Source organism: Amphiura filiformis, unplaced genomic scaffold, assembly GCF_039555335.1.
Source record: "Amphiura filiformis unplaced genomic scaffold, Afil_fr2py scaffold_70, whole genome shotgun sequence".
Lineage (NCBI taxonomy): Eukaryota > Metazoa > Echinodermata > Ophiuroidea > Amphilepidida > Amphiuridae > Amphiura > Amphiura filiformis.
In genome coordinates, this window is record NW_027305534.1 from 120,135 (window position 1) to 146,951 (window position 26,817).

Genomic DNA, 26,817 nt, shown 5'->3' on the forward strand with positions numbered 1-26,817 from the left:
ATGCCTCTAATCCCTCTGAACATGGAAAGGTCACCAATCCTGTTCTGATCCAGCTATAGCTATCCAATAAAAAATTTTTAAAAAAAAACTTTTCTCTGGCAGTAACGGGAGCAGTAATTAGGGATGTGTTGTGTTTTATCAGGAAAGTGTTTTATACATGGAATGGTATGAATAAAAAGCAGTCTACTTGACATGCGAATGAACAAGAAAAGCGAGTATCGCACGAGTATGTCGTTGCGAACTAGAATAGGCATACTAGGACTGAATATCACATTAGTATGCTCGGGAAATGAAATGATAAAGCCGTATTCCGAAATAAAATTTAGGACTGACTTTATAATTAATGCACACATGTTGTCTGCATTCATCTGCCTACTTTTATAAACATAGGCCTAACAGTTGATAGATTAACATTAATTAGCAAGTCCGTAATTTAATTTCCTGGTAGTATTTAATTGAACGCACCTCATCTCTACGGCACAGTTCGTTAATCCCAATGCTTCTATACACTCAAAAATGACCTTTGGAAGTGTTGGGTACAAAGACTCGTGTTCCACAACTTGAGGTCAAAATATAAGGTTTGCTTGACCAATGTGGGTCATTGAGCTATGTCGTTGGGGTGAGAGTGAATATGGTTCATAGAGTAGTGTTTCATTTAGCATGTCTGACGCGATCATTATGAATGTTCACATGTCGACCCACTCTTATTTGAGCCGTTCTCACTTCTTCTTATTGGACAGCCGTACACTTAATGCTTAATAACTTAATAAAAATAGTGAATAATGGTCCACTAATGGCTTCAATTGGGCCTTCATTTTGACACATTTTGTAACAATATAACTTTTCTCAAATTGGCCCCCTCATGACTGCTCTAGATCCACTGAACACCCCCATGATATAGCATTGCCTAACAATAGTAACCGAAATGGTAAATTGAGCTTTAGGCCTATTCCTTCTATTTCAAACCAATCCGCTTGTTATAAAGAAGATAATTCTACCCAAACGGTTACATTTCAACACATCACATCAAAGCTCCTATTGGTCGTCTCATTCCGTTTTTAAAGGATTTTTTTTATCATGCTCTGCGTGCTGGATATCTAGGCAGCTTCAACAAGAGCTCTCAAAATATCGAGAGCTAGCCTATAGCTCAAGAACCACTGAACCAATACTAGGCTTGTTTGTACTCATTTTAATGCATTGTTCATGCTGACTCCAAATATGGTCATATACAATACCATTCTGACATTTTTGAATATAAAAAGACTGAATGAAACTTGTCGTCTGCAGTTTACAGTTAAAGGAGTACTTAATTATCCTAGCATCATCTTTTTATGACATTGTCAGTAGGCCCTAGATATCATCATATCCATGAAAATAGCTTATTCCCAAAATTCAATTGATTCCGATTCTGCGTTTGCGAGTTATGCCTGATTATGTGTATTGCACTGCTCCATAGGTAAGTGTGGTTTTTTGCAAGAATAAAAAATAAAATGGTATAAAAATCTCAACCTTTTTTTTAGGGGGGGGGTGAGGCTGTGGATCTCGAAATGGCATTTAATTAGAGGATTATTTTATGTTCGATAGCGATCACAGTATATGTTATTTTATGTAGCACGTATATAAAAGTAACCTAACCAATCATTTGTATAAGCCGCTACATTAAGTCGTTCCAGAAAATAAAAATCCGAAACCCGTTCCCAAATAGATCGACCTACCGTATTTTGTTCCAGAAAATATCTTCTTTAATTTAATATAAAAATCAACAAAGAAACGACGTTAAAGTACAACAAAGGCATAAAAATCTCAAATATTTTGGCGGCCATCATCGGGGGGAGAGGGGGGGTGGGTGGGGTGGGGGTGACCGTAGTGCAATTATAAACATCTAAAAAAAAGTAGGCCTACCTAACCCCCCTTAAATAATGACCATTATTCAAAAACGGGTGATTATAATACAAATCTGTAAAATGCGTTGTGGAAGCAGAATTTATTTCTGCACATTTTGACACCTCATGTCTAAAAATAAATTTGACTAAATATTGACGTACGTCACATCGTACATTTAAATCAATGTAGCCCAAGACTTGAAAGTTGCAGTAAATTCTATTGATTTTGCATTCAGTGTAATGCAAAGAAATCTGTGTAATGTTATCTGAGTGTTTTTGTATTGTACAAATTTGTATGTACGTGCAACTTTCAAATCTGGACCTCACTACATTAAATTGATTGTTTTCTGGGCTATCGTATCAAATGAGGTGTCAAAATGCGCAGAAATAAATTCTGCTTCCAACGCATTTTACGGATTTGTAATACAATAGTCCCTTTTTAAATAATGACCATTGTTTAAGGGGGTTAGTTCCCGGGGATTAGTTACTTTTTTTTGAGATGTTGAACCCGGGACCACCGATTGCAGTTGAAAGTGTTTTGATCGTCTATAATGATGGGATAAAGGAAAGTCATTCTTAAAAGTAAGATATTTAATTATAGCATTGGGCTATCGTACCATATCCCTGATTAGATCTTCAGTATACTTCCCTTACAGTTATGACAATGTGTTTTAACAGATTATATTCTGATAAAGGTTGACATTTGACAACAAGTTTTTGACATGTTATTTTGCTAGAAGATGATTAAGTCCGTCCCAGATTAAATTTGATCCAAAGAAAGCGTGTTGAGAACTTGATACCGTTCATAAATGACGAATGATACGGCATGATTATCATGATTATTCGAACCGAATTTGTCGAATGTCGTGATTAGGTTGGTTTTCGTAAAAAAAATACCCCGGGCCAATCTAGTACTAGTATTATGATGTTCTTTGATGTATATATTTAGACTTAACACAAAGCACATATTAAGTATAGGCTATAGTTTAGGTGCACCTTTGAGAATTATTCCTGTTTCTCTCAATACAGGCCAGCATGTTTTATAGTGATAGGCCCTAGAGTGAGTCAGTGGCGTAGCGTGGGTCATCCGATTGGGGGGACCGGGTCTGATTGGGGGGGGGGGGGGGCACAAGCCGTTTTTCGGCCATTTTCCTATGGGATTTTTTAAAATTTCAGATCGATTGGGGGCACGTGTCCCACCCGTGCCCCTATGACGCTACGCCACTGGAGTGAGTACATAAACGGGCCTATATCCCGGGGCATATATAGGCCTACTACAAAATTCTTTCTAAAAGAGTAAATGTCACTCCAAAAGAGTGAGATGTCCATTATTTAAAGAGTCATAAGGGAGTATGCAATTATCAGCCAGTGGATTTTCAAACGGCGTGCAAAAATGCTTTCCCTCATCCCGGCCGGTCTATTGCTTGTCCCTCGGCCTGCCAAAAAAACTTTTCCCCTCCCCCTTTGTATGCTAAATTTATGGGCAGGAAAATTGGTAAATTTAAGCGTTTCCGTATCCCTATACTGTTTTCCTAAATCTATTAGCGCGTTTTATTTAAAAGGCGGCCCGTGAATCTGGCCAAAATGTTCTTGACCCCCACCAATTTTTTACCATCGTAAGGGCTCATAGTTTTTGCACAGCCCTGTATAAATACTCAATCTTTTCGTTCATTAATTCTGTATACATAATTTTTACGCTTGGGTCAGTTGGCATTTGCCCGAGTCTGGTCCCGTCAGGACCCAAACAAACAAACAAACAAACAAACAAACAAACAAACAAATAAACAAACAAGCAAGCACAGATATATCCGCTTCAATTTGAAATACTTAATAAATTATACGCAAGCTTTTGCAATCACACTTCGATGCGATACTTGGGTAGGTCAAACCAGAGAACGAGAAGCCACTGTAGTATTTTTTTCTTATCTTACAATTGGATTTATTCAAACTTCTTTAACAAAACTTGACATTTTACTTACCTTTATAGAAAATTCCAAATAAAATGAGAGAAAATATATAAAATTCCATGGCTGCAGGTAGGTGATATATCCGTATTAAGTTCCAAACATTTTGTTCTGTGTTAAAATAAACTAATACTCTAAAACTGACTACTTGACTGCCAAATAGATCTGAAAAATCTCTTACTCATCCACTTTTCCTTTTAGTTCAAGTCACACACAGGTGTAATTAATAGTGTTGATGGTGTCTTTGTGGTAGAGATTGTAGTCTAACTAGTACTTCCTGCCCCTATCGAGTACTTTGAAGTTAATTCAGTGTTATCATACCCACAATTTGGCGCCCAATTGGGCGAGTTTTAAACGAGTCCCTCCCGACTTTTCCTTACTCATAAAAATCAATGGTTATGGAAAAATATTGGCTGCTTTCAAGATTGACTTTGCGATTTTTGATTGACTTCGCGATTTGCGATAGTTGCATGCCCTCCAAAAATACACTCAAACATGCTCAAAGAACTGAATATTTGTTGAGTTTACTTTATAGAGTTTTGAGGAGGTAAACCTCAAATTTTCTGATTGTCAACAAAATTAATATAGTTTTAAGTAGGCCTAATGCTATTGACTCAAGAGTTGGGAGAGTGCTCGGTGGTTGGGAGAAAGGTTTTGAAGGAGATGACACATCACTAACCAGACCTGATCTTATCTGATGGAGTTGGGGTGGGGCAAAATTGAAAAATTTCCCAATTTCTGATCAAAAGTTATGCCCGGAAGCTCCTGGTTTTGGGCATATAAAAAGCAGTGTTTCTGAGTACAAATTCCCTCTTTTTCTCTCCTCCCACCCACCTTTTCCCCTTCCCTATTTTTGCTCGTCTTCCCAGTTTTTTTTTTTTTTGTGAGGGAGGGGCACTGTGAGTCTGTGACACATGAAATAAATGCGGAATATGGTTTATATTAATCGTCGTCGTCTGATTGTTTTTTAATGTTGATAAGCCAGTCTTCGGAAAACGGCTCTTTTCAGAGCCACCAAACCTTTAAATTAAGCAGATAGGCGAGGTTTGCTTGTTTTCTGTTAACAAGGGGCAGTCTTCAGTAAACGGCTCTTTTTAGGGCCACCAAACCTTTAAATTTAGCAGATAGGCGAGGTCTGCTTGTTGAGCCTTGTTCTGTAGACACTAAAGGGGCAGTCTTCAGTGAACGGCTCTTTTCAAGGCACCAAACGAATTGTTGAAACAATGATAATATAATTTAAATTCTTTAAGGGATCTGGAATGAGCGTTTTGAACATTTCGACAGTATTTTTTGTGGGACATGAGAGCACATCAGACATATCGAATTGCATTCTGAATACGAATAATGTCTTTCTGATATCAAATAATGTTCATCTTTTGAAATTCAGGATAGACCTATAATACAAATTTTATGACAAATTATAAAAATTTGATATTTTTCACATTTTTCATATAATAACAGTCCTCGAAGTAAATTTTATAAATCTAATGATATATGTATATTCTTAAAGTGTATGTAGCTGGGAGGAAAAGCCGACGATCAATTGAAATTTTGACCTTTCATATTGAAGATATGGATTTTTTCCCAAAAGACCTAATTTTTTTGGTGTTTTGGGAAAAAAATCCATATCTTCAATACGAAAGGTCAAAAGTTTCAATTGATCGTCTGCTTTTCATCCCACCTACAAACACTTTAAATATAAATCATCAGATTATAAAGTTTACTTCGAGTACTGTTAAATATCAAAAATATCAATTTAATCATTTGCCATAAAATGTGTATTACATTGCGAATTTCAAAAAATTATTCTTCGTATTCAGAATGCAATTCGATATGTCTGCTGTGCTCTAATGTCCCACAATAAATACTGTCCAAACGTTCATACCCCAGCCCTTATTGGCAAAATCAGAAAAAATTAACAGCATGTCACATTATCCCAGCAAAATTGTTGTCATTAATACTAAACTATCCCAACTTGTTGAGCTTTTTTGACTTGTTATAAGTACAACTTAAGATAAGTGACGGCACTATATACATGTATATGGCCACTTTATAAGCTATGTGTTCTTATTTCATCTTGGTTGTTCTAACAAGACAAAAAAGCCATTTCCGTAATTTGGGCTGCAGATGTTTGGCAACCCGGCGTAAAACACTATAGCGATCACAATGCTTCCTCCAATAGCCAGAGACATAGTTCAGTAACTTCGATTCATTAATCACAGACCCAAACTTGACCCCAAGATATAAAGGATGAGTTTTTACATACCCAATCCATACAAATGGCATTCTATGAATGCATAAATAGGTTGAGTAGATTGATCATGTTAGTCATGTTAATATCACAGGCCCATATGATAGTGTTAAGTGGGTCCTGAACGGTGATTCATATAATACGCCCATCAGTATCTAGCGCCTATTGGGCTATTCCAAAAAATAGGTGCACACCCCCTATAGAGGAGAAAATTTTCAATCAAAGAAATGTCCGGATTTCCAAGTCTGCTTTCTAAACTGGAATTCCAGTTGCCAATGTTACTAGAAAAAGCTTGGAAATCCAATCAAATGAAGGAAAAATCACGGAAATGTTAAAAATGAGCTCTCAAATTGAGGATTTCTGATTTTGAACTATTGTTCTGCCGGATTTTTTTGCCTTTGGGCTCTTTAAAAGTCTGGATTTCCAACAGTCACGACTGGACAAAAAGTCCGGATATCCGAACTCCTCTATAGGGGGTGTGCATCTATTTTCTGGAATAGCCCATTTGCCCGGGCTATTTGTCTTACATGAAATCACATAGGGCTACAACAGATTAAGGCAATGCTGCTGGGAGCATCACCTACATGTAGTATTATAGCGGTGTATTGCACCCAAATATTGAGACAAATATAAAGCTGACACTAAAAAGGAATGGTTATAAAATGATTTCCCATGGAGGCATTTCCGCCCATACCGTACAACAAGGGTTTAATTTCTTTCAAAAGTCTGTAAGGGCGTACGTTTCAGATTCTGCTTATAGGGCTATTTTTCAAGTGTAATCAGGCCTCTAAATAAGAAGAAAAATCAAAGGGTCCTCTGGACTCTTGTCTTTGAAATTTCAAGGGTCCTCACCAATTTTCAAGGGTCCGACCGAGGACCCATGCTTTTGAAATTTTAATAGAGAGAATTAGCTACGGCGATCACGGTATGTAGATTGTAGACAATTGAAACCCCGGGTTGGAAAAAATGAACGTGTACCCAGGGAGCTAGTACGTGAACCAGGACCTATTATGTGAACCAGATATATCCAGTGGAACAACAAAACTATGATTTTCTGCTCTTTGCTTTGATTCAACTTTTACGGGTCACGCGGACCCGTACCGTAGGAAATTGACGGGTCCGCGCCTACTTTCACGGGTATTTGACGCAAGGACGCGCCTTATTTCGAGCGCTGAGTGTAATCCCGGGGGGATATCCTGTTTAGGGGTAAAATTTGTCTTGGATTGGAAATCATAGGCCTATGCTAAATTCCATTTTGCTTCTTCTTCTTCCGGTAAAGTGCTGCTTCATCTGGATGAAGATAATTCGCACTGCGGAATCGCACATGCGTGGAACAAGTTTGTGACGCAACCTTATCTTGGTGCAATGATGTATAAAAGGGCAAATCCTTTTTATGTTTTTTAGTGCTTTTTCTCCTCACTTTTTGCCTACAGGCCTAGGCCTATCTCAGTTTCATTATTGCCTGATTGGACCAGATTTGGTCACATTTATATTTATATATAAAAATTCCTTTAAAAAAGGAATGGGGCGCCCAATGTGAGCTGGACGGGATATGGTGATCAAATACGAGAGAAATGCTTCATGGAATGAAGCTTTCGTGTCAATTTGCGATTATGTGGGGTGGGAGTACTGTTTTGGGGGCCTATTGTAGTGAGGATATTGCTTTGGATATTGAATATTGTTGAATTTTGTTATGCAGGGCCTAGGGTAGGCCTATATGATGGATAGTATAGAAGATACAAATAAGTAAGCTCCCCCCCCGAGTCATGTAAACGTAATTTCGTTTTTCACCCGACCTCCGTCCACAAACAATCCTGAAATGTTGAAAACATGGGGTCAGCGCACTCATGCCAGTTTATCCTAAGGTATACTTTGTGTCTTTTGTAGCCAACCCTGTGGCTAAGAGAGGCTAGGAAATACTTAAAACTAATACAAAAAAGCATACCCTCCTTTCATATCAAACAATTCCAAGAAATTGACAGGCCTGTTAAATCAAGGGTAAGATCGATCGTTATTCTTCATGAGACGGGCACAGCCCATTTTTATGTTATTAATTCTGCTAAAAATAGTAATTAATAAATAACAAAATTACGTCATAATTATGACTTTAAATCGGCCATAGAACTCTATTTTAAATAGCCATTGGGGTTTCTTTCACTTTACCTTGCTAGGAACCCTTCCCAGCAGTTAGGCATATTACAATAAATATTATTTCATTCAGCATTATGGGTAAACACTAACAAAATGATGTACGCCTAAATCGTACATTATTGCTTTAAACTGCCCAACAACGGTGAACCACGAGTTAAAAGTCGCCTAATTGGGCTACCATATCGCGGGGTTGGCAACTCGGGTTGCAAATACACTTCTGACCTTCAACACAATCATGTCTTTCGAATTTATTCCTTTCTCTGCTGAGCAGAAATTCGTTAATTAATGTTTTTTTATCAGAGATAGTCACCACAAACATACTGAGCTGTGTTCTAATATTGGTCACAATCAGTTAGCAGTGAAGCACATATTTTTATAAAGCAATTAGTGATTTCGTGATTGGGCAGTGGTTGTTTTGTTTGGTTGAAGGATTAGGTGTGCAAAGGTCACTATGGACCACAATGGCCTCATTCCAGTGGCATATTATCAATAACCTCAATTGAACAATCATAGTGCAAAATTTGACCTTAAGTTGCAGAGTATGAGTTATTGTAGCCAATTTTTAAGGTCATTCAATGAATGCACAAATGTATTGGGGTTAAAGAACTGTGCCCTGATAGATGAGCATGTTGTAGATTCTTCACACTGTAAACAACTAGTTCATGTGCAAACATGTTCAAAACATACATAATTAGAATGGTCAAATGTCACCGTCTATCGGGTTCTAAGAGGCGGTAAACTGCAGTTTAAACCATACCTGACCATACAAAGGTCACGATGTATTTGGTGTTTTATAAGTCCATTAATTTTGTATTTTAAACAAAGAATATACGCACAACATTTTATCCCGTGCACATCAGAAAACAATAATAAAATAAAATCCAAGCATATTGTGGTTTTATTTCTAAGCTGGGCATAATTTTAAGCAAAATAGTTACGAAGTAAATCTAGCAAGACTGAAATTAGAAGCTTTTTGCAAAGTCAAGCCAAATAATGGGGACGCCGCCGTAGCGGGCGCCCGCCCCAATAATGGGGACGCCGCCGTAGCGGGCGCCCCAATAATGGGGGACGCCGCCGTAGCGGGCGCCCCAAAAAAGAAATATACGGCTTACTTAGGGACCGTTCACAAACACTTGTTAGGGGGGAGCCTGATGCAAAAAAATTTCATCGTGGAAATTTTTGCCCCCCCCCACCTTTTAAGATCTCAAAATGTCAGCCCCCCTTTTTTGGACATGAAAATTATGGGTCAACCCTAGACACAGACTTTAAGGTACATATTTCGAGGTGCATAACAAACACCAAATTGGTGTCATAACAAACACCAAATTGGTGTCGATGACCTGACATGCATGCATTCTTTTGTCGAGAGTTCATATGGTCTTTCAATTTGTGCCGAGCATAGTCAAGTCTGCCAAGGACACTCGGCCCGAGTGTCCTTGGCAGACTTGACTATGCTTCAGTGGTCATGAAAGGATTCAATAGATAACCTCTGCCCCACTAATCCCCAGCTATTGTCTGAAATTGCACCTCGGAAGATATATTATAACAACTCAGTCCCTCAAATGATAGTCATATAACGACCAAAAGATAAATGACTGACTATCATTGAGGACTGAGTTCCGCAGTCTAGGTCAACCCCATAGAAAAGCATAGCCTATCAACTCAAATTTCCCGGGCCCCATTTTGCATCAGCCCCCCCACCCCTAACAAGTGTTTGTGAACGGTCCATTTTTTTGTAATTCCTCCTTTGTGCCAGAACATTTCTTTTTAAAGGGATTCTTATAGCAATATATTTTTGGGTGGGTGCGGCCCACCCTGTATTCTCTGACTATTGACCTACTTTTTCACATGCCGCAGTGTTGAGAAAATATTCGTGCTGGTTATATCCCAAACACCCACAGAGGTGATAGTTTACGGCGAGTTTTGTAATTATTACTTGATTTTGATATGTAAGTAATACGATAAAGTCGTCATAGGCAGTAATGTGTTTGTATTTAAAAAAATAACAAAAATAATTAATAGAAATACTATTTGGAAATTGCAGCAAGATTTGCAGATGTTTTTATTTGAACAGTACCAGTTCACCAGTTTTGCTAGTTTTCCTAATCTTTGGGCTAAATTAATAGCATCGTGAAAACCAAACAGTCAATTAATTTATGTCAACATTTCCTTGTTTGACATCGCATGCAAACATTATCTTATTTACATAATGGTTTTGACCTCGAGTCATGAGTGGTGATTCATTGTTTAGGCCAAGTAAAATAAATAACGTGTATATCGTCCCCGCCCTCTCCGATTTGTGGAGATTTTCAAATATTTTAGTTATTTTTCCTATTTGCTTCCTTACTTTGTTTATAAAATTGTTGTGATGAAATGACAAGTTTAGAAGTTCTTAGTTTTCATTTATAAACACATTGCAAACACTTTCTTCAAGCTAGGGGTAGGGCTTTGGGGAAATAACAAAAATATCTGGGGGCCTCCCCGATTTTATGATGTGTTGACAAACATTTGCCATTGCAATTTTACACAGAAATGAATGGTAAAACAATAACACGATAACAAATAATAAGGACCTACGTCACCAATTTTTGAAAAAGTCCGGACATATACATTTTTTTTTTACTTGGCCTTAATTGGCATACTCCTCTAAATATTTTACCGCAAAGTCCTATGGTGGAGGGCTATTTTGTTGTGTAGTCCTACAAAGGTGGGTGAGTCTTAAAAGTAGCCTGTTGGTACATGTTTTACCGTACAGTCCTATGGTGTGGGTTTTAATTTTTTATTTTGTTGTCCTAATTCGATTGCTCTTAGTTCGTTATTTATATAACTTCAAACACAAACCTTCTTAGGGATGCACCATTAGATTCTCAGGGTGGGGTAGGAAGTTTTTCAAAAAAAAAAAAACTTCACCCACTTCATGAGCAAAAAAAACAACTTTCTCCACCAACTATAAAAAATAAAAAACTTTCCCCGACCCCAACTTCCTACCCCCCTCTCAGTATCCAAAGGTGCGTCCCTTAGTTTAATTCTTTCAATCAAAATTTCACTCCTCTGCTAATGATGACAAGTGATAATCGAAGTAATACTGCATTAGGCCAAATACAAAAATAAACATGTTTCACGTCCCCTCCCTCCTTTTTGGAGGTTTCTTCAATTATATTTTTATATTTTGCAATTCAGTTAGGCCCTATAACTTTTTAAAAAATATGTCTAGGGAGTTGAGATGCTTTTTATAGCCTTCTCAATATACAAGAAACAATTTGGAAGGTTTCGAGATCATTAGAGGGGCCTACCCTCAGAACAACAAATAAAAAGAGGCCTCCTCCTTTTTGCAGGCATTATTGTGCACGCTAAAATAGCTCTAAATATGGGTATTTACATCGATTCTGCGATACAAAATAAAAAGGCCCTCCTACTCCTTTTTTTCAAAAACCTGGACGTAAAACATGTTTTTTATTTTACTTGGACTTATCAATATGGAACTACACCTTTATCTTGACAATTCATTTGCTCGCCCTATTCCTTTTAAAGGAATTTTTATTTATTGTGAACTTGACTTACTCATTCTTTCATTTCTCTTGACAATTTTTCATTTGCCCACCCTATTCCTTTTAAAGGAATTTTTATTTTAAACATGAACTAATTAATTTATTTAGTGGTTTGCGCCCTTATCCTTAACCCGGAAGTTTATGAGACAGACTCAGACACAGGTGATGAATCAATCACGACACTGATGTTGTTGTGTAGAATGTGTACACTTTGCTGCTGCTGTTTTCAATGTTTTTGAGGACGGTAAGGAACGGTTAATTAAAATGTTGTTTGCCATTTTTAACAAAGGTGATTGTCGTAGTGAGTATGTACTATATATTACAGCGTAATGTCAGTTCTATGCCAATTAATCAAAGCTTAATAGCGTATGTTTTTTGGCATGATCAATCATCAATGGCCATGATGGCGTCAAATTTAAGCTTACTGAAGTTACTTTTGATCGAGAAATCTAGTTGAGTAAAGTTGTTTTCTTTAAACTTCCGTGGTCCGGGTACGCGCTGGTGAATTGCGATCGCGTAGAAGTGACAAGGTCGCCTACTACGCGCCGCGCCGAAGACCAATCATATGGGTCAGCCGGCTTGTTGTCAAGTGCATTGATCAGCCAATCAGCGTGATTGTTTATTGCTTTTGTGTTTACGCTCGTGTACGCGATACGCACAGGCACGACCACGGAAGTTTAAAGAAAACAACTTTAGTTCGCAACACAAACTTAAATAACGGGCAAAACAGACACATCATTTATCGGTATGACATTTTCGTATTGGTGCTGCCCTATCTAAGTTTGCACTGAAGTGCCATCTCAGTTTTGGTGCGCTGATGAGGATCATCATTCATGTGTTAATGTATTTTTATTTATTCTAATCTGGATAAATAATGGGGTATTAATTACAATTACAAGCGTGACAGTTTAGACAAGAGGTACAAGAAGCTGTGTAATTAATATTATGACAAACATACAACTATTTAAGCTACAGGAGCCTTGTATTTTTTAGTTCAACGTTGCACTAGCTTTTTGTATACCGGGTACACTTCATCCCATACCGTTGTGCAGAGCTACTACGGTATGGGTTCCTCGTACTACGAGAAATCTATCTACTATAAGGCTAAAAAAAAAAATAAAACATGTTTCACGTCCAAGTATCAAAAAAAAGGAGGAAGAGGGGGCTTTTTATTTTCTATTTTTTATCGCAAAATTGGTGTAAATACCCATACTTGAGCTGTTTTAGCGTACAATCCAGTGCGTATACAATAATGCCTGGAAAAGGAGGAGGCCCTTTTTATTTGTTGTTCTGCGAGTTACACCCCCTCTAATGATCACAAAACCTTCCTAAAATGTTTCTTGTATCTTAACAAGGCTATAGAAAGTATCCCAACCGTGAGACATATTTTTTGAAAAGTTATAACTGAATTTCAAAAATAAAAATTTATTTGAGAAAACCTCAAAAAAGGAAGCGGGAGGGGACGTGAAACATGTTTATTTTTTTATTTGGCCTAACTGAACACCAAATTAAAAAGACTACGTTGCGTCTGACGTCCTGTCAACCAGACCAAAAATGCCGTACTGCGCAGGTCAGCAACCAATCACACCGCGCCATTGCCCTGACGTCAGACGTTTAACTAGTCTTTTTATTAAGTCTTCAATATTATATCCAAGACGACACAATAGTTACTGTGTGGATAGAAGATAGCATGTAGTGTGTGTATAAACTATAATGCGGCTGTCAGTTGCAGTTCTTGCCCCCCCCCCCCCAGTACCCGGGGATAGCGGGGACGTAATTTTGGAAAACTGTTACAAACGAACATGACGAAACGTGTAACAGTCCCGGTGGGGCGGGGCAATATTTTCTTGTACATCTGATTCCTGGGCAAGTCCCTGCCCCCTAACCCCAGATCAACCACCAGAAAGATCACAAAACGTGTATGAATTGAATTCTGAGATTCAAATGATAATCAAAGAACCTGGCTGCCCCACTAACAAAACTGTTCCATTTCATTGACACTGAATGTACATAATTTCGATCGGCAGTCTGGGCATGCGCACATTGAAATTTGCATAGCTAATGAGCTTCGCCAACATGCAGAATGGCGCATACCATACGTTTTACCATTGAATTATCGTCCACAACAACCATTTGATCCATGCATATTGATCGTGCTTAATCACTTCCTGGTACTAGTGCTTGTACTAGCTGAATTCCGCACCAAAAGTAAAATACGACTCTCAACTTCATACTTTTAAAAAACGTACCCGATTGCTGAAAAAAACCTGTGCTAGACTTATATGATAGGAAGCAATCCAAAATCGACCATTTAATTTACTTAAATTTTGCAATCCGGAGTTCCGAGCTGCAAAACTGACTCGAAACAGCGATGAAAAAACTGCTGTAAGTTTGGTAATATTTGTCCAAATTCGCCGGGGTAAAAAAGTATCTTGATCAAAACATACATGTATAGTGCTGGCTGCTGGGATCACATACACGATAAGACGACACCGGAAGGGTATAGTCATTGGTTTGCAATGGGAAGTCAATGTTTGCCAATCGGGATATCGATTGATTCGCCCAGCGCTCAGATCTTCCTGAAACAGCATGTGATCAATGATGTCATAATGAGCGGCGCTGTTTATTACAACTTGCCTTATTTGGACAACAAGCTACCATATTTGAATACGATAGATAATTTATGTCTGTTGAAATTCCCTACACAGTTTTGTATGTGTTCCCCTGGTAAATGGATCACAACAGATCAGTGTTTCCCCCGCTTTACGACCTGCACAGTTGAGAGTATTCTTTTATTATGTCCTGGGTAGATCCCCGTATCATCCCCGTATAAGTCCCGGCTATATCCCAGCAGTGCGGGGACCCAATGAGCTGTTACATCCTTGGCTAAGAGTGACCCCGTTATTGCCAGGGTCCGGGGGAGGGGGTTGGAAATGACAGGCACATAACTACCGTACTTCAGTCACTCAATCGTCACCAATTTTCAAAAAACAATTCTTTGTGAAGTTTAATGTTTTTAAGGGGGGACTACACCCTTCGATAAATTTGTGTCTATTTTTGCATTTTTCTCAAAACTAATGACACAGTGGTAGCAAAAGTTATAATTATAGGGGCAAGGAATCCAATTACTACACTGGAATTTCAGTGACCCAAGACAAGCGGTTTGTTATTTATGATAAGAAATAAGGTACCACTAAGATGTACCTCGTTTCCTATCATATATACTGAACCGCTTGTCTTGAGTCACTGAAATTTCAGTGTAGTAATTGATTCCTTGCCCCAATAATATACATAACTTTTGTTACCAGTGTGTTATTATTTTTGAGAAAAATGAAAAATAGTCACAAATTACCACAGGGTGTAGTACCCCTTAAAAACTTAATTACCGAAATTTTTGTGATGACTTTTACATCTGTCTTCAGAGCAAAGTTTGTTAATTTTTAAGATGTTTTAACCATGTTAACAATTCGCTGATGTGTCATTTGAGCCACTTTTTCTGGCGCTCTACCCGTCGTGATCGGCATTGTTTACTTCCGAATTTCCATTGCTTTACATGGTGTCATGCAGACAGGGTCTAATTCTGCATAAAACCGGGCAACGTTATTTCTATAGATCTGCTGCGCATTCAAATTGCATTGTATTGCATCGTAATTTCATTTGTGTCGACGCTAATTATGTTTACACGACATGAACTCACGTGTTTTCAAGCAAATTCGCCGATAATAGGTGATCAAAAGCGATCGGAATGTTACAAAAGTACAGATCGCATTCAGCTTACTTCATATGAGATGATCTTTGGAAAATACGGCATAATTTGTCTTGGTGTTTGCGGAATGCCATGCAGTAAAATATTAATACGTTGCGGCAATTCATGATTGACAACTAACAATCGGCGTGTGCCGCGTGTCCTTCGTATCCTCCACTGTCAATTTCTTATCCACTCACTAATCCTCACAAAAGCTTTGTGTTGATTACGTAATGTGTGGAGGCAAATTGCAATAAGTACAATGAAATAATGAGTAGGGCGGGCTCCGAGGCGGGTTTCTTCTTCATCTTACGTAACAGTATTGTTCTACAAAAAACCCGGAAGCTTGTCGTTTGGAGCTCTAGCTGAAATACAGCAAGATAATGTAAGATAGTAAATGTAAACCTGTATTTTAGCCAGAGTATCTCGAGCTAGTGTCATGCTTCACTTTTCATTCTGGATCATTTTGAGATAGCTCCACGTTCTATCCTGATATCCATCGTCGGTTATCAGTGGCCTGGATTGAGGATAGACTTTTTGATCAAAAGTTACTCCATCATTCATATCATCTATCATGATGTCCATCTGATCAGTCAAAATAAAAAATACTTATATGCAGTCATAGGACTGTATTATGTGTATAGGCTCACGCATGCAATGTACGTAGTATTGCAGCGTGGTAAAGCCAGTCTCTCTCGCAACTATAAAGTAATGGTCGTTTTTTACTCTGTTCAAATCGTGAGATGTACACCAAATACAGGCACTGAAATTTAAGGAGCTTTTCTTAACTTTGCACCATTAAGTGTTTATTTTATTTGGATGGGTGCTACATGGTTTTTATGTGACATTGTTTTGAAGTCTTGCTACTTTTTGACAAAGTTCTTTTCATGCATACATGTATTAGAATTTGTAGGTCTGCAAAAGGCTCTCCCCTATTGCTTATCTAGATACCATTTTTACAAAAATAAATAAATAAAACTGTAATTTTTTCTTTAAATTAATTTTGTGTTTGTATTTATTTATTGTTGATATTTTAGATGCCATGGTGATGTAGCCATCAGCAATGACCAACAGACTCTTCCACAATGACACAAGTCACTAATACATCAACTCATCATACTTAGGTCATAAAGGACCATCAAACACCATGTGGGTGGGAAAGAGATCCATCCTAACATTATTTTCCACTTTAACCCTTGTGCAATTTGACTTGAGTCATCAAACTAAAATATACTCCTTAAAACTAAGGACTTCAGCACAAGCTAGTAGTAGTATAGATGGTGCTGTTCAGGTGCGGAGGAGGAGGAGTGTAGGAGCATCAGATAATGGCGATGTGAGGTGGAAGTATGCTAGGAATAATCTGAGAGGGAGAGCTGGACAGGGATACTACATAGAAATGAGCATAGGGACACCCAAGCAGAATGTAAGTAAAAAAAAAAACATATCCTTATTGAAATTGTAAGAGCTCTATTTCACTGCAAGCTACAGTCTGTACAGTTACGGCATTCTATGTATCTCATGGATACTCATGCTCAAGGGGGGGTATATTGTATAGATTTCAACTGGAATATAACTTGAAAATATACTTGTAGTCCATTGGTCGATCTTTTCATGTTTTATTCCCAATATTTAGACTATTTAAAAAAAAATTAAGACAAAAAATATTACATTTGAATTTAAGAGATGTGAAGAATAAGGTGCAACACAGAACTGTTTTTATATGACAATACAACAGGTTTATGGGTGCCCATTATTATGACCACAGGAGGAAGCCGATTCTAAAATGTTTGCCTCTGTGGACATACTGTCACTAATACACACAGATACCACATTTGGGGAGGATGTGCAATATTGGTTCACATATCCTGCCCACACACCACCTACATGTGACCTAATCTGATCCACTCGGGCTAAAGTTGGAAATTTTGCAAATTTGAGTTACTACTTGCTCAGTACCTAGACTTACTGATGTTGAATCCATTTTCTTATGTTTTTTATTGTTTTCTCATCACATTTTGCCTATCTCAGTTTCATTATTGCAGACTTTAGCCTGATTGGACTAGATATGGTCACATGATACACAAAATGGATAAAACATAAAACCTGTCACACATCAAGTTCTCACTACCGGTAATCCCGATTCCAGAAACATACAGTGCTTTTTTTTTTGGATTAAAAATAATACTGTTTCGTCAATTTAAACATGGCCCATAATCCTTTTAAGTTAGTACTGATTGACAATGAAAGTGTTAATTTTAATATTTTTGAAAATTGAAGGAACGTTTCCAAAGTTCGTTTGTTTTAAAGATTAACCCACTATTATAGTCCGCATACCTTCCTTGAGTCAGTAAAGTAAAACCAGATTTTGAGATTTCTTTAAAACAGTAAATTTTTGCATGAATCTGTCATGCTAGTTGGATTCTTTGCATCAATTCCTTTCTGAAAATGTATATACTTTTATATACTTCATATATATCATTACGTTTTTTACAATCAAAACAGTATTATTACTGACTTGAGGAAGGTATACAGACTATAACTGAAAGTGGTTTTGCATTATGATTAATTTTGTTGGCAGAACACTTTATGTCCAGTTACGTAGTGCACATTTGTTTTGATAATTTCACTTACTTATTTTTGCAAAACATTGTAACTTGGAGAGATACAATGTTTTGCCACAAAACTGTTAACTAGTTTTTTTGGAGCAGCTGCCTGTGAGATACATAAGCCCTTAATTGATTATGATAATGTGACATTTATTTTGACATTTAATGGAAAATAGGTGAAGATTTAAATGTATAGATTAAAGCCAGATGTTGTATCAGCTAATTACAATGTTTTGCCAGAAAGTATACAAAATTGAATTTTTGGCAAAACACTGTGAAATAATCATGTGACCCTAAACTCAATTTTAAGAAGAATACAAAAATATCCCACATATTTATGTTTTACTTACAAGTGAATAATTTTAAAAATACAAAGAATTTGAACTTTAAAGCTAAATTTCTCAAAATGACATTTTTTGAAAATGGGGTTTGGTGTTTTGCCAAAAAGGGACTCTGTGATTTCAAAACAGTAGAAATCATAACCTTTGTACAAGTTGTTGTCCTTGATTGTTACAACATACAAAAAACACCCAAAAAAATCTGCCCCCCAAAAAAAAGAAAAGAAAGAAAGCCATATTTGGGGCCCCTGTTTCAAAAAATTGCAGATACTTCAAATTAAAGGAATAGGATTTAACTACATGTGTATGTTTTATTTGCCAAAACTGTATAATATTTTTTTTTATTTAAGTGAGTATTTTTCTGGAATCTGGATTAGTACATTTTATCAAATGTTGCATACAATGATAAATTATTACAATACATTTTAACAGTGTGGCCTAATTTTAAAAGCAATGTGCCTTCAGTGTGATAATTCACTCCTAATTGCTAGTTCAGTGTTTGCAACACTCTATTGTACAGGGTGTGAACCTGAGACTCCTCAACAATGTTCATACATTTGTATATAATGTATGTCTGGATTAACATACACTTTTATGATTAAGCATGATTAAAAACACCAAAGAACACCAACCCAATTTATTTTAAAAATACATGTAAAAACTACAATTTGTATTTTATTTTATTTTATAAAGAAAATCTCTATCTGGCAGATACTGGCAGTGCTGATTTTGTGTTTATTTTCTCTTTTCATATGCAGGTAGTGTGCTGTCATTGAAATGTTTTTGTTGACAACATATCAACATCAAAGTATGCCCATGACTTGTGATTGGTCGAGAATGTCAATGAACTTTGAATAAACAATAATTTATACCGCAGTAAATACCACAATAAACATTACGCAAATATCTTTGATATAAGAGCTGAAGTACAAACTAGTGTTCAGCTACTTACTTAACGTATAAAGATATCATGGTTATTTTAAGATTTTAGTTAATTTAACCACTATTTTGTACCATGTAATGTTGATAAATGTTGTAATCCAATTTTATGTTGACATTGGCAACTTTTTCTGATGTCAACAACATGTCGACAATATTGCATGTCTTCCAAGACTCAATTCAGTGACCTCCAATATTTTTGTTGTGTTTTATTTTATCTTTCAGTTTCATGTACTAGTGGACACTGGCAGTGCTAATTTTGCAGTAGCAGCAGCTCCACATGAATTTATCAAAACATTTTTCAAAACTAACGAGTAAGTATAGAGTTCATGCTCATCTATCAAGGTTCTTTTAAAATTTACCAACTTTAATAACAAATGAATCTATCTGCACATTTTGATACCTTCCTATCACAATAGGCGATTCCATAAAATCTATATCCCCTATGGAACTTTGAAGACATCAAGGTGGAGTAGACTTCAAAAGGAGTTGCCCATTCAGGTAGCCCCCACCCCATTTGAAATTCATACTCTCTATGTGGGTTATTAAGGTACAAAGCCTTTCATAAGGGTGTATATGGATTTCAAATGGAACATCACAATGTGACTTTTCTTTCAATTTGCATTGTTTAGTTGATCGCCTAAAACTAGGTAGAATTTCAAAAATGTCAACATTTCCATCACACCAAAAATAATCACAAAACACATTCCAGCTACAAACTTGAGGCCAGCTTCAGAAAGGAAGTGAACCGCTATCTCGGTGCCACTAGCACTCCAACAGTTTTTACTAGACATCTCAGAATGGCCATTTTTGTGATATTGTGGTGTATTCCTAATACATTTGTGTGTATTTCTGAGACATTTGGGTGTATTTCTGAAACATTTAGGTGCATTCCTAATACACTTGGGTGTAATCCTGATGACACATTTGGGTGTATTCCTGATAAGGCCCTTCGCACTTGGTCATTACTTTCCTGTTAGAGATTTTGAAAAAGGGACGAGGTGACTTTTAATTATTAATTATTAATTATTTTTTATTTTCTTTATTTCGTTTGAACTATTACAAGCAACTGTTGACTCGTTTTGACTAGAGCCGGCATTTTATTATTTCACAACAATATTTGATTTTATAAATAAGTGAAGGGGGAGTTGTACTCTTTGTTCATTTCACATTATTGTTGATGTTATTAAAGTCAGAAAATGGCAAGTAGAAGTAGTTGAAAGTTACTTTAAAGGAGAAAATTAGAAATAAAAATAAGATAATTCATTATTTTGAGATTTTCAATTTTGGACGCAGGCGGTAAAGAGGAAACTAATAATCAAGTGCGAAGGGCCTAATATACATGTAGACGTATTTCTGAGTCATTTGGGTGTATTTCTGTACTACATTTTCTCCCTCTCACAGATCAACTACTTACAAAGACTTGAAGAAGAAAGTGAAAGTCCCCTATACACAAGGTGAATGGGATGGCAATCTGTGCCAGGATATGACAAGCATTGTGACTGGTCCAGATGTGGCAGTTATGTCCAACATTGCAGCAATCACCCACTCAGAAGCCTTCTTTATTAATGGCTCTAATTGGCAAGGCATATTGGGATTAGGCTATGCTGATATTGCAAGGGTAAGTAATAGATAAGAGCAGCATTGCGATTAGTCCAATTATGTTCACCATTGCAGCAATTATCCACTCAGAAGCCTTCTTTATTAATGGCTGGTGTTGGCATGGCAAGGCTTGGGATTAGGCTATGCTGATATTGCCAGTTACTTATTTATTTATTTATTTATTTATAATATTCGGCCGAATCCAGACCAAGCCACATAGTGCTCAGTCGAAGAGATGTCAACCGAATATGACGGGACAGGGATATGGGAAGAGGCCCGATTTTAGAAGCAGGAGAAAATCTGGATAGCGTAGATAGATATTAAGAGCAGCATTGTCCTTGGTCCAGATGTAGTTGTTGTGGCCACCATTGTAGCAATAACTCACTCAAGCCTACTTTATAAGTGGCTCAAATTGGCGAGACCAAAATGAGAATTAAATAATGAATTTAATGTTTTATTAACCAATTTTTTGTCATAAATCAAGAATAACACCATTTCGAACATCCATTGCTATTGTGATATTATATATTTTTTCATCAAACAAACACGTTTGATTTTTTATTCACATTTAGGCCTAGGCCTAGGGCCTACGATCACCATCCAGATGCTTTCACCATGCCTGACTATCATGATATCCTCGTCATTTAAAACACATTTATCAGTGGCTCTGTTCACAGCTCAGACTGAAATTATATTTGGAATAAATATTATAAATTGTCACAAATTAAAATCACAAACAGCGAAAGATCGCCAGCAACTGCCGCTGAATATTGTTATCCAACTAGATTTCCCCACAGGGCTATAAAGAACCACAAACCGCGAAATTTGGATATATACTAGATTGCCCTGCAGGGCTTTGATTTGATTTGATTTGATTTGATTTGCTATAAAGAATCACACACCATGAAATATGGATATCCAACAAGCTTAAACTATAAATTAGCTCCCGGGTCCCGATAGAGGGCAGGGCTTGATAAGGGAAATTAAAATCACAACCCACTAAAGATCGCCGACAACCGCCGCTTAATAGGGATATCCAACTAGATTGCCCCGCAGGGCTACAAAGAACCACAAACCGCGCTGTTTTAGGTGGTCCTAAAACCACCTAAAACAGCGCCACCAACGTCACGCTCCGACAGGAAGCAGACGAGGAGGACTGGGAGAATTGGTCAGTCGATTTGAGAAAGTGCTACGATGTAGCACGAAACGTCATTGTTAGGTATGTTTAACATCATTTTACCAAATAATCAATTGGATTTGTTTACATGAAATTTTATATATGATATCTACTGACAATCCTGATGAACTTGTTTACGGATGATAGTAATAATGTTCTTTCCAGAACTGTGTACCAAATCCATAATACAGGGTGTCCCAGAATAATTTATAATTTAGAAAACATCTTGCTATACAACTCTGTGGACTAAACCCAATATTCAATATGGCTTTAGATTGGAATCCTGGGGTACCCCAGCATATATGAAAAAATTTTAATTTTTTAATTTACTTATCTTTACAGCCTGATAACACAGAACTTGAGCCATTCTTTACCAACTAGTGAGAGAGGGACACATGGAAACATTTGCTATACAACTCTCTGGACTGAACCTATTATATTCAATAGGGCCCTAGATTGGAACCCTGAGGTACAGTACACCAGCATATATGAAACTATATTATTTTCTTATCTTTACAGCCTGATAACACAGTTGAGCCATTCTTTACCACACTAGTGAGGCAGGGGCATGTAGAAAACATCTTTGCTATACAACTCTGTGGACCAAACCTAAATAAACAGCCGTCATCGGCAGGTGCAACAGAAGCTGAAGTGGCTGGGACAATGGTATGTAATTGTAGTCACTTGTTGTTATATGTGATGTGCCATGTCAAAAGGAGACACCTTTGGGCAGGATATCAATTTTGAGGTTTTCACATATCTTAAATATAGAGATATTTTGCTCCACAACACCGTTTTCCCCGATGAAATCGGACATTACTAAGTGAAGATATTGAGTTATAAAGTTATGGTATTATAAAATTGGAAAGTGAGATATTGGCCTTTCAAAATATTATTGACAATGTTGAGAGTAGGAATTACCTCAACCTCAAAAAATGCCAGATGCAAGTTATATTCTGGTCTGAAACTATGAGACAATATTTTAAACATTAATAACATCACAAATTTGCAACAAACCCAAATTGTGAAAAAATCACCCGCTCAGATTTTTGGCTATTTTATTTCTGCATTTATGATCCTGCCCAAAAGTGTCTCCTTTTGACAATGGCACATCACACATATATCAAATTGTCGTTTACATCACCTATGGTTGTATCTCAAAAGGCTGCCTTTTGTGATCTTTTTAGTATTGTCATCTAATGTGATCAGATACAGGGTAAAATTAACTTTACATATTCAATATGAGGTTTTTATCACAACATTACAATCTCCTGTCCATTAATAATAGAAAGAAACATGCTGAAATATAAAATAATAATTACAATGATAATAAAAATCACACAAGGCAACCTTTTGAGTTAATGCAGTATGTGATGCAGATGATGATATGTGGCCCACTTTCACAAAATCCGGAATTAATCACCATACAGCTCAACTTACCATACTTTTCCTAACCAGACAGTCCATTCCAAAATTGTTACTACACCTTTACATTTCATCGAATCTCTTTTTGATGTCTGTCATTTTGAACATCATACTTGAAAGATGTATGCTATGTAGAAACTTTATTTTGCAATTTCATAATTTGCATATTATTAGCATATTTGCAAGAAAAAACATGAAAATCAATAAATACCTATATTTTTCACAATTTATATTTTATTAGAAATTAAGCATGTAGGCCGTTTGTTATGACTTGATGAATGAAACTGTAAGACAGATTTTGATATTTTTGCTTATTTTTCCTTTTTGCCCCAAAATGTGTAAAAATCACAATTTTTGGATGACCTATATTTTCTTTGAATATTTAACAAATTTAAAAATTTAGGTATAATACAGTGCAAAAAAGATATCAAAAAATCTGTTAAAACAGATTTCAATAAATTGTTCCATTTTCATTTTTGGGTTAAATACTCAATTTTCATAAAATGAAAACATGTCCATTGCACTTTTTCCTCGAGATGTACTATAATATCAAGGTTACGGATATATTATAATCCCTTCTTATCTTCACTGATCCATCAGATACCTATTGTTATGAATGATCAATGAAAAGGTTCAGAACTGGGCTACTAATGGTCTTGTCAAGTATCTATAGTTATTTTCATGAATGTGTCAACTCAAAAATCATTCAAGGTCGAATGTAGGCAAAGTACGGTAAGTTGAGCTGTATGACATGTTTTTGAAATTAATATTTGCTATAGAAGAATATAAAATGAAAACATGTCCATTGCACTTTTTCCTCGAGATGTACTATAATATCAAGGTTACGGATATATTATAATCCCTTCTTATCTTCACTGATCCATCAGATACCTATTGTTATGAATGATCAATGAAAAGGTTCAGAACTGGGCTACTAATGGTCTTGTCAAGTATCTATAGTTATTTTCATGAATGTGTCAACTCAAAAATCATTCAAGGTCGAATGTAGGCAAAGTACGGTAAGTTGAGCTGTATGACATGTTTTTGAAATTAATATTTGCTATAGAAGTGATGATGTAACAGGATTAACTACCATAGCAATAGATGAATACAATTTTTGAATATATCGCCCTGCACTACAGTGTTCACACGGTACCTATATGCATTGAACCATAGATGTCAAAGAACAGGGACAAAGACCTGTATCGTAATTCTAATTGCAGACATACACAGGTGGCGATGAGTGCAACCTGCTTGTAGTGCAGGGCGATATTTTCAAAAATTGTTTAAACCTATTGCTATGGTAGTTAATCCTGTTACATCATCACTTCTACGGCGAAATAGGCTTGTAAACAGCGTTTGAAATAAGGCGCATCCCAGCATCAAATACTCGTGAAAGTAGAACTACTGAACAAAGACTACGTTTCTTTTTACTCATTTTAAAGCATTTTTCATGCTGATTCCAAATATGGTCATGAAAATGTAAAATTCTACATTTTTTTTGTATTTTGAAAGAAAATTTGAAAATTTGACACCCGTGTGGAGAGGGTTAACAATTTGAAAACTACTTACACTTTTTTGCAGACTGTTGGTGGAGTTGATGATACCCTATATAATGGCACCATGTGGTACACACCACTCACCAAAGAACGCTTTTATGAGGTAGTTGTTGTTGATATGGAGGTCAACAATGAATCACTAGCCATGGATTGTAAGGAGGTAGGGAATTTTTGTAATCAATAACTGTAGGTGGTGTGGATTATACCTTATATAATGGCACTATGTGGTACACACCACTAGCCACAGAGAAAACGTTTGATGAGGTAGTTGTTGTTGATATGGAGGTTAACAAAGAATCACTGGCCATGGAGGTAGGGAATTATCCAACAAGGTGGATAAGTATATCATGAAATTAATCAATCAGAGGCACTGTAAGAAGGGCAGCAAGACCCACATGGGGTTAAAATTATGGAACATGCAGATATTGCTAAGAGGTCTAAAAGCTCTATGGGTATATCATGAAATTAACCAATCAGAGGCAGTGTAAGAATGCAGTAGTGCCCATGGGGGTGAAAGCATCATAATACATTTCATTTTTAAAGGTAACAATGTACTTACCATATATACGTAATTACATTTCAGTATAACTTTGACAAAACAATAGTAGACAGTGGTACAACCAACCTGAGGCTTCCAGAAGCAGTGTTCAGCAAACTCAACGCAAAGATAACCCAAGTACTAAAACCCATCCTCAAGGTAAGGAATTGTTGGGGTTCCTCAGGGTTCCATACTGGGCCCCCTATTGATTGGATTTCAGTATAACTATGACAAGACAATAGTAGACAGTGGTACAACCAACCTGAGGCTTCCAGAAGCAGTGTTCAGCAAACTCAACGCAAAGATAACCCAAGTACTTAAACCCATCCTCAAGGTAAGGAATTGTTGGGGTACCTCAGGGTTCCATACTGGGCCCCCTATTGATTGGATTTCAGTATAACTTTGACAAAACAATAGTAGACAGTGGCACAACCAACCTGAGGCTACCAGAACCAGTGTTCAGCAAACTCAACGCAAAGATAACTCAAGTACTTAAACCCATCCTCAAGGTAAGGAATTGTTGGGGTACCTCAGGGTTCCATACTGGGCCCCCTATTGATTGGATTTCAGTATAACTATGACAAGACAATAGTAGACAGTGGCACAACCAACCTGAGGCTACCAGAAGCAGTGTTCAGCAAACTCAATGCAAAGATAACTCAAGTACTTAAACCCATCCTCAAGGTAAGAAATTGTTGGGGTACCTCAGGGTTCCATACTGGGCCCCCTATTGATTGGATTTCAGTATAACTTTGACAAAACAATAGTAGACAGTGGCACAACCAACCTGAGGCTACCAGAAGCAGTGTTCAGCAAACTCAATGCAAAGATAACTCAAGTACTAAAACCCATCCTCAAGGTAAGAAATTGCTGGGGTACCTCAGGGTTCCATACTGGCCCCCTATTGATTGGATTTCAGTATAACTTTGACAAGACAATAGTAGACAGTGGTACAACCAACCTGAGGCTACCAGAAGCAGTGTTCAGCAAACTCAACACAAAGATAACTCAAGTACTAAAACCCATCCTCAAGGTAAGAAATTGCTGGGTACCTCAGGGTTCCATACTGGGCCTCCTATTGATTGGATTTC

At 36.9% G+C, this 26,817-nt stretch overlaps 2 protein-coding genes across 2 annotated transcripts in view; one reads left to right on the plus strand and one right to left on the minus strand.

Moving 5' to 3' along the window:
• LOC140144661 (fibroblast growth factor receptor 2-like) overlaps positions 1–3,986 on the minus strand; it is a 74,408-nt gene extending 70,422 nt beyond the window's left edge. The window contains exon 1 of the mRNA XM_072166470.1: positions 3,863–3,986. Within this exon, the coding sequence (XP_072022571.1) occupies positions 3,863–3,911 (49 nt within the window). The 5' untranslated portion in view covers positions 3,912–3,986. The remainder of the gene's footprint in view (positions 1–3,862) is intronic.
• Positions 3,987–11,957: 7,971 nt separating this feature from the next.
• LOC140144662 (beta-secretase 1-like) overlaps positions 11,958–26,817 on the plus strand; it is a 30,801-nt gene continuing 15,941 nt past the window's right edge. Inside the window, exons 1-6 of the mRNA XM_072166471.1 lie at positions 11,958–12,041; positions 16,580–16,965; positions 19,651–19,739; positions 20,830–21,046; positions 22,724–22,870; positions 25,214–25,348. Coding sequence (XP_072022572.1) covers positions 16,690–16,965; positions 19,651–19,739; positions 20,830–21,046; positions 22,724–22,870; positions 25,214–25,348 — 864 coding nt within the window. The 5' untranslated portion in view covers positions 11,958–12,041; positions 16,580–16,689. The remainder of the gene's footprint in view (positions 12,042–16,579; positions 16,966–19,650; positions 19,740–20,829; positions 21,047–22,723; positions 22,871–25,213; positions 25,349–26,817) is intronic.